General features: G+C 40.5%; 1 protein-coding gene across 1 annotated transcript in view; it reads left to right on the forward strand.

Moving 5' to 3' along the window:
* The window catches only part of OTUD1 (OTU deubiquitinase 1), a 3,736-nt gene extending 1,669 nt beyond the window's left edge, over positions 1 to 2,067 (forward strand). The window contains exon 2 of the mRNA XM_034644364.1: positions 4 to 2,067. Coding sequence (XP_034500255.1) covers positions 4 to 831 — 828 coding nt within the window. The 3' untranslated portion in view covers positions 832 to 2,067. The remainder of the gene's footprint in view (positions 1 to 3) is intronic.
* The last annotated feature ends 6,463 nt before the right edge of the window (positions 2,068 to 8,530 follow it).

The raw sequence follows: 8,530 nt of genomic DNA on the forward strand, positions 1-8,530 counted from the left end.
AAACACCGAGGCCCCGCGCCGCCCCCGGGGAGCCCGGAGCCCAGCCCCGGGCGGTGGGGCGAGGAGCACCCGGCGGAGAGGAGCCTCCGGGGCTGGGAGAGGCCGGGCGACCGCAGCGACCCTCCCGGAGCGGACGAGGCACGGCGGCCCGACCCAGAGGCGGAGGCGCCTCCGGCGCGGAGCGGCGAGGCGGCTCCGAGCGGCGCGGCCGACGCGGTGATCGTCTCCAGGTCGGATCCCAGAGACGAGAAACTGGCCCTGTACCTGGCGGAGGTGGAGAGGCAGGACAAGTACCTGCGACAGAGGAATAAGTACCGATTTCACATCATTCCCGACGGCAACTGCCTCTACCGAGCGGTCAGCAAAACAGTGTACGGAGACCAGAGCCTGCACCGGGAGCTGAGGGAACAGACGGTGCATTACATCGCCGATCATCTCGACCACTTTAGCCCCCTGATTGAGGGCGACGTGGGGGAGTTCATCATCGCTGCTGCTCAAGACGGGGCGTGGGCCGGGTACCCGGAATTGCTGGCCATGGGGCAGATGTTGAATGTGAATATACATTTAACTACTGGAGGGAGGTTGGAGAGCCCCACGGTGTCTACCATGATTCACTATTTGGGCCCAGAGGATTCCCTAAGGCCTAGTATTTGGCTCAGTTGGCTCAGTAATGGACATTATGATGCGGTGTTTGATCACTCCTATCCCAACCCAGAGTATGACAATTGGTGCAAACAGACTCAAGTGCAAAGAAAACGCGATGAAGAACTTGCCAAATCCATGGCCATATCCCTGTCCAAAATGTATATTGAACAAAATGCATGCTCATGAAGTATCTGAAAACCTGCACCCTGGGAGAATTGCATACATAATTGTGTTGGGAGAATTATGAACTGTAATCAGGGTAATAGCACTTTTAAACTTCCTAGTAGATTTACCGTAGGTGTAATGCCTTAATCATTTTTTTGAATGTTTTCTCCTCAGAGCTGAAGGTTGCTGGGCACCTAAATGATGTTTCATGATGGCTTTGGGTGATCCTACTGCTATTTATAATTTGCTGTATAAAGTTGGCACTTCTTCATTTGCAAGCTAGTTTCTCACGGTGTAAATTTGTTCATTCCTGGTAATCTGTTTTCTATAAAAATGTATTTTTGCACATTTTTAAAAATTGGTGTACCTTCATCTATGATGTGTTCCATTTTGACAAACAGCTTTCCGGCATAAATCCAGAGAAGTGCTTTATATGAAGTTTATTACTTTGAACAGAGTTTGTGATTTAGTAGTTATTTTATGTTGTTCAATTTGAATTTTATGATTCTTAGATAATTATTTCAAATGGCTATTGATGCATTTGTGTTACCAGATGATTGGCCCATTCCATTTTAATGAAAAACAGATTTGTTTTGGAAATCATTATTTTTCTAGAAATGGTCAACCTTTTAAAGAGATATTTCTCTTAAGGGAAGGTTGGGGGAAGAATTTTCTTTAAGGGATAGTAGCAGTCTTACTTGAATGAAAGTCTGATATTTGCTGATGGCAGAGTGATGACTAATCTGTACTTCGGTTGGCCTTTAGAGTAGATTGTCTGGTGCTCTGAATTGTTTTTATTTATATTTGTCGTTTTGTTATAAAAGCATTTTAACTTGTGACAAGATAAGCCTCCTGCTTTATCATAGCTTCTTGGATTCAACGTAGAGATTTAAAAAACTACTAGCATAAATGCCTCAAATCAACCTTGGCCGTTGTTTTATAGCAGGAGAATACTGTCTTAATATTTTATTCCTTTTAAATTCTTTCAAAAGGCAAACTAGGATTGCCCTGTATTATGTACAAATAAAAATGTCTGTAAACAGATCTTGTATGGTTTGCTGGGTCAAACAATGTTCTCAACCTAAAATCTATCTCATTTCCACTTTAACTACTTCTAGTCATATTTATTAAGTACTGCAGTTTGTACTTTTTTTATTTTGTAACATTTTGTGATTTTTTTGTACAATACTGTATTTGTACAATAGAGCGATTCTCAGCTGATGGAATGAATGAATAAAATGCATAATTTTACTTTTACAACGTCTTTTTGGCCAAGATGGTTTTTCAATTAAGAAGTGACACTTGTAGGAGCGTCTCTTACATGTATACAATTTTTTGTCACGTGTAAAGATGTCATGAAATTATGAGGGAGACTTCTTAAGTTCTCACATGAACAGGGTAGAATAATCATTAGTAATTTCAAAGGGTAAGTGAAATACAATTTAAAGGTGGAGTAACTCAGGGCATTGCTCTCATTATTTCTAGTTATAATTCCTGTTTAAAACTATAGAGGTACCTGTCGGCTAATAAACAGGGAAGTGCAAGTATTGTGTTAACCAGCACAGCGTTTAAGTATCATAGTTTTCTGTTTCACTTACTCTCAGCACAGATTTAAATGTTTCAGACAGTAACCAAAACCAGTGTTCTAATTTTTATCCAGTCTGGCATCTTGAGACCACGGGAGTCTCTTAATTTTGAGATATGTTATTGGATTTAGTGGATAAGTACACCCATAATGTGGGTATATTGTTTATTGTAGGAAAAAAAACAGCTAGTTCGGATGTTTTATTTTACAGTTGATAGTTCATATGTTTATATTTCAGGGTTATAGATACATTCGAGCTTGAGTTCATTGCTTAACCACATTTTTGGAAGAATGCCAGTGGTTATCAGGACAATTTCCTTTAAACGTTAACTAATGAATTTCTTTTAAATGTTAGCTAATCATGCATCTCTGGCTTTTTTGGGTAAAAAGAGGTTTGCTTCATGGCTTCACCGGTTAACTTGGGAAAGAAATTATTTCATTAGAATTACCTGTCTAAATATGCTTCTTTCCCTCTTCTCCCCTTAATTTAGACATGTATAAAATTTGGGTATGCTTAAAACTTACACAAATAGAATTTGAAGAAACAAATTCTTCTGGGTTCTGTTTCATTTTTGAATTGGAATCCCAAGTCCTCGATTTACAACCTCAAGGGCGATGTGTTTAAAAAAGTTCAATGAATCCTAAGGTGGTATTGCATGGCAGCATGTTTTTTTAGTTGTCTTGCCTAAAAGGTTTGTTTATGTCTTTCCCGTCCTCTATGGCTTGGTTTTTTGAAGAAGAAATGCGGTATTGGCCACTCCCTGGGGCTCAGTGTGTGTTCTCTTAGCGCCCTACCAGTTCCATGTGTTAGCTGCAGTCCTGGATCACTGAAAGCAGGAGCTGAGGAGGTGGAAATGTGGTTGACTCTTAACTTCCTTTCAGCAAACAGATTTTATTAAACAGTTTATTCCTTCAGATACTCTTTAGAGCTGCTAAGAGGCTCCAAACTGTATGAAGGAAACACTTGATGGCTGTGAGCTGCAGTTGCTTTAGAGTTTATTCCCTTCCCCATGAAGTCTGAGGGAGGAGGATAAAATCTCTAAGTCCAACTGTGGTTTCAGGTAAATCAGTGTGAAAATCATACTATTAACTTGAAAATTTTACTAAAGTGGTCCATGGATGAAAACTGATACAAATCACTGTTAGTGTGATTTTCTGAATTACTGTTTCATTTTAAAAATTAAATGGCATAGTACTTCAACATTTTGGCAAAAACCTAATTTCTTGAAACTTTGGTTCATTTTCCACTTGTATTTCTGTAAGATAAGAAATTGTACTCATTTTCATGTTTAATTGGACTAAGCAGTAACCTATTGATAAGTGCCACAAGGACATGTACATGATTTTTTTTTTACATGTGGTTCTTTAATTATATTTTTCTGAACTTGTAGTCCATGTGCTTTTATATGCTAAAATTTTCATTAGACACAAAGCCTTTCTTCAAATACCACATTCTATAGAGGAGACAAGATGCCGTATGATTCCTTGAACATCAGTTGGTTTGCCTCAGCGTGGGTAAATAGTCCTTACGTTGCAGTGTTTTCTTCATAACTTTCCTATTAAAAAAATGGATCTTGAATTAATCTCACTACTTCATTAAAACTTATTTTATGTGTTTTCCCTCTTTCCCTAAAAGGTGAGAAAGTTGAACTCTTAAAATTTTACCATGGTATTCAGTGTGCTTATATGGAGGAAAAGCGTTACAGAATAAACATGGATTTAAACCTTTGGACATCTGATAATTTAATATGCAGGTAAACATACTGGTTCAATTCAAGTGTATATTTCAAATGTGTAACATGTTCACACTTAACCCTTACTTGTCACATGAAATCTTTAGTCCAGACCTTATTACTATTTTTGACATTCCTGGAGTGTGTATAACCATTTCAAAGAGGCATCAAGAAACGATGGCAGCTAATTCAGTTTCACTCCCTAAATGTACTAAGTGCAATAGACATGGACTATATATTATGTTCCCTGTTGAATCCCTCAGTTCCAACCCAGTAGTTGGCGGAGTAAACACTCAGTAAATATTTGTTGAATGAAAGAATGAATTGGAGGGAAGCATAAGCTTTGGGAAATACTTATTTGGCGGAAGTGAAATTAAATAGAAATGATTGGAGTTGACAATACTGGGAATTACCACTGACAAAGTAATTCTGAGCATTTTAAAGAGAAGTATTATAGAAAGACAGTTAAGTACTGAAGTAATGGAAAAAATAGATTTTGAAACCCAAAAAGTAGAATTTGATGCCATCTTTGTGTCATCTTCCAAAAATGTTGAGAATGAAACTAAGAAAAATTATTTAAAAATAGAACTTCCATTAACCTGAAGCGACCGTGAAAGTGTTGCCTTGTCTGAAGGGACTTGCTCTGACTTGCTTTACAGGTTACACCCACCTCAAGTCCAGTCCACAGCAATTCCTGGTTCTGCAGTGTTTCCTTTCTATAGACTGTTGGGGAAGGAAATGCTGGACCGATTTCAAGCCTGCTTTAGGATTGTTGTGTTCCACAGCACGGGCTGCAGGCTTACGCCATTGGTCAGTGGGGCCTGGGCAAGTCGCACAGATCAGATCCAAACAGATCTATTGGGGGAAAAGGAGCAGAGTTATTTCCTCATAGTGTAAATTAGGTCAGCGGCAATTACACTATGAGTAGAGGTCAGAGAGAGACTTCACTGACATCAGATAAAACCCTAGCTAGTCTGGCTTTCACAGCTGGTTTTTCAATTTTCTAACTGAACAGCCCATTTATGTGTAAAACAAAACAAAACTGCTTTTGATAAAATTCTTTAAGAAGCAATCTGTGGTGCACTGATTTGCCTTTGTAAAATAACTGAATACAGTTCAATCTTCCTTCTTTCATGACTGAGGGCTTTCACGATGGCATGGCTGGATGGCCCGGAAGCCTTGGCAGATGGCTGAGGTGTCAGTCCCTTTGTACCTAAAAGGACCTCAGAGTGCTAGGACTGTTACCTTTGTGTTTTATACTTTTCTTGTCTGCTTCCTCCAGTCCATCATGATTTCCTCCATTGGCTTAAACACACCAACAAGCGTGCTTGGCAGAATTGACTCAAAGATCGTGGGAAATGGGTTTCCAATTTGCAACAAGGATGCTCTGCTATGAGTAACGGGCTTAAGCTTTAGTTTTTGGTCAACCAGAGAGCTTTTTTTTGCTTGCTTTCTTTGTCTTTTTTTGCATTCTGTGGTGGTATCCTGGAAATGCTGAATTGGTCCGATTAAGGGACCTCTGTATGTATGCGGTGGCACATTAAAACAAAACAAAACAAGCCAACTTGAGGTTAGCTGAGTTCTCAAAATTGCAGTCGATTTGTCATTGCCCGGTGAATACTTTGCTTCCTCTCTGCCATATGTAATCCTTTTTAGTAGGTACCTGCCAGTGTCTTCCTGTTTGGTTTTCTGGTTCACCAAGATGTGCTAATATGAAGTCATTCACGTATTAGTTCTTCATGGAAGACTCCCAATTACAGGACACATAGATAGGTCTAGTACAGACGTGACTGGTGTCTGTTGAACTCCCTCTCCCACATACGCCTGTAATGAATGTGTGCTGTGTCTCCACTGGGTAAATGCGAACTCTGTGGTTGTATTTCCTAGCTTATCATGGTACAAACGGGGGCTGTGCAAAGTAGGTAATTGTGAAGGAAATTTACACCGATGGGTCGCCTAACACCTGTGCAGCCAGTTTGTAAAATAAGCTCGAATAAAGCCTTCGGTTCTAATGACCAATAGGAGACATTCACACCTTTTGTTTCTTACAGTGAAATTTGACCTGTCCTGGTGATGCAATAGGAATGAAGAAGAGGGAGAACACCGTGAGGAAATTCTTAGCTGTCACTTGACTGTCTCTCTGTCATCTTGCCAAAAAGTGCCAGACCTAGGGGGACTTAACAGATTTTTACTTAAAATCTAAACAACACTCCTATCTCAATAAACCGTAGGCACCTGAAACAGAAGCCTCAATCACTGCTTATTCCACAGAATTCTAGGACAGAATTAGAAGAGAGATTGGAGATGTGTGTTAAACTTTTCAATATAAAGTCATTTCCTCTGACAGATTTTTCATTACCTTTCCACATTATTGATGGTGGCTGTTGGCAGAAGTCAGTGCTGCTCAGAACTGTGGCAATTTGCAGAGAGATGGCTACACTGGTTTAGAAAGCAACAGGAACCTACAGGAATAGAGAGTGTGATTTTCATAGCGAAGCTAAGCTTGTAACAAGTTGATTTCTCTTTCACTTGACTGTTCCAAAGGGAGCAGTCCAGGCTGGCAAGAAGACACACTCCCCCGGACACTGTCACTGTGTGTGAGATCGAAGCCGGGCCACCACCCCGCCTGCCCCGTAGCTCATAGAATGAGCACACACCCGAGGTGGCACGCTTCGCTTCTGCTTGCGTCTCTTGGCCCGAATTTTGTCAGATGGCCTTATCTCACTGGGGAATATCATCCAGACTGTTCCCAGGAAGAAGGGTAAATGGATTTTTGGCAGGAAAATAGCAATCTTCTCCAAATCTTTATTCGTCAGGAATGGGTTTAGGGTGAAAATAGCTCTCAGAAGAAAATAACATGGAAGTATCTGGGAATAAAGGGAATAAAATATGCCTGAAATTGTTTCACATTACGAAGATCCAAAAGTAGGATTAATCTTTGCCACAATTTAGGGTTTCTTGCCACAGGTTAAATATATACATGTGCAAAGCCTTCCACGTTTTGAGAAGGCTGCTATTTTTCTATTTCCTTTCCGTTCTTAACAGTTTCTTAGTATATAGAAATATCTTGAAAATCTGGCCTTCAACGCAAGCCCTGCTTTTCTTCAGAAAGAACAATATGAAACTTTTTCCGCTTATGTTTTTATAGATCTTGCTTCTTTCAGATGTTGCTGGTTTTACTTCTCTCCCTTTCTCTGTTTTCCAATTATTTTTTATTTACACTGTCCTGCTTGGTTTTCTTTTAGAAAAGTTGTATGGGGTCTCCTGTGCCTAAAATAAGGTGGTCTTTACTAAGTTTTACTAATTTATTGATTTTACTAATTTACTCAGTCTTTAAAAATAAAATCTCTAAAGCTCACCTCATCCCATAAAAAGGGAAAAAGCCCCATACCACCGCTGGGTACTTAGTGGGCTCCAGGCTCCACATAAGTGTCATTTAAAGATGAGGCTAACCAGGGGCGCCGGGGTGGCTCAGTCAGTTAAGTGTCTGACTTCGGCTAAGGTCATGACCGAGCCCAGCACCCGGCTCTCTGCTCTGCGGGGAGTCAGCTTCTCCCTCTCCCTCTGCTCCTCCCTCTGTTCATGCTCTCTCTCTCTCTCTCTCAAATAAATAAAATCTGTAAAAACAAAAGAAAAGATGAAAATTACCTTCTGTATAACTCTCATAACTCCTATTCACTTTCTTAAGGTTAATAAGAATCCTCAAAATGGGTCAGAGCAGCCAGCTGTAAGCATAACCCACCTCAAGAGATGGTGGCTAAACTTCTGGTTGAGAAGGGGGCCCTCCCGCTCGAGTCAGGGCAGCTGTATTGCAAGCCTAGCCTTGGCAGGGGTTAACCAAAAGTAACTGATGCTGTAGGGGCGCCTGGGTGCCTTGCTTGGTTAAGTGCTCAACTCTTGATTTCGGCTCGGATCATGAGCTCGGGTATGAGATCGAGCCCTGCATGGGGCTCCGCCCTGGGCATGGAGTCTGCTTCAGATTCTCTCTCTCCCTCTCCCTCCATCCGTCCCCCCTCTCTAAAAAAAAAAAAGAAAGCCATAACTAATGTAAGTGTCCATATCCAAATAATCTGTCTTGCTGCAGAAACGTATTGTCACAAGAGAAGGGGAGTGATCTATATGATGCCTAGAGAAAAGAGAGCCAAGGAAAATACATTAGTCAGTGTGTCTGCATTTATCTAGGTAAGAAGGTGTTCTGGGCAAGCCACACTAATATGCCGAATAGATAAGAAAAATAAAGGCAAATACTTCTTGGAAATACGAGGTGAGTATTCAACAAATATTGACTGCCTTGACAGTAAGTACTGTGCTAAGTAGTAGGTAAACTCACAGGCTTTTTGGTAATAGATCTTTAAAAACTGGAGGCTACCATAATCGTATCTTATGCAAATTATTTTGCTCA

The sequence above is a fragment of the Ailuropoda melanoleuca genome, chromosome 15 (genome assembly GCF_002007445.2).
Source record: "Ailuropoda melanoleuca isolate Jingjing chromosome 15, ASM200744v2, whole genome shotgun sequence".
Taxonomy (NCBI): Eukaryota; Metazoa; Chordata; class Mammalia; order Carnivora; family Ursidae; genus Ailuropoda; species Ailuropoda melanoleuca.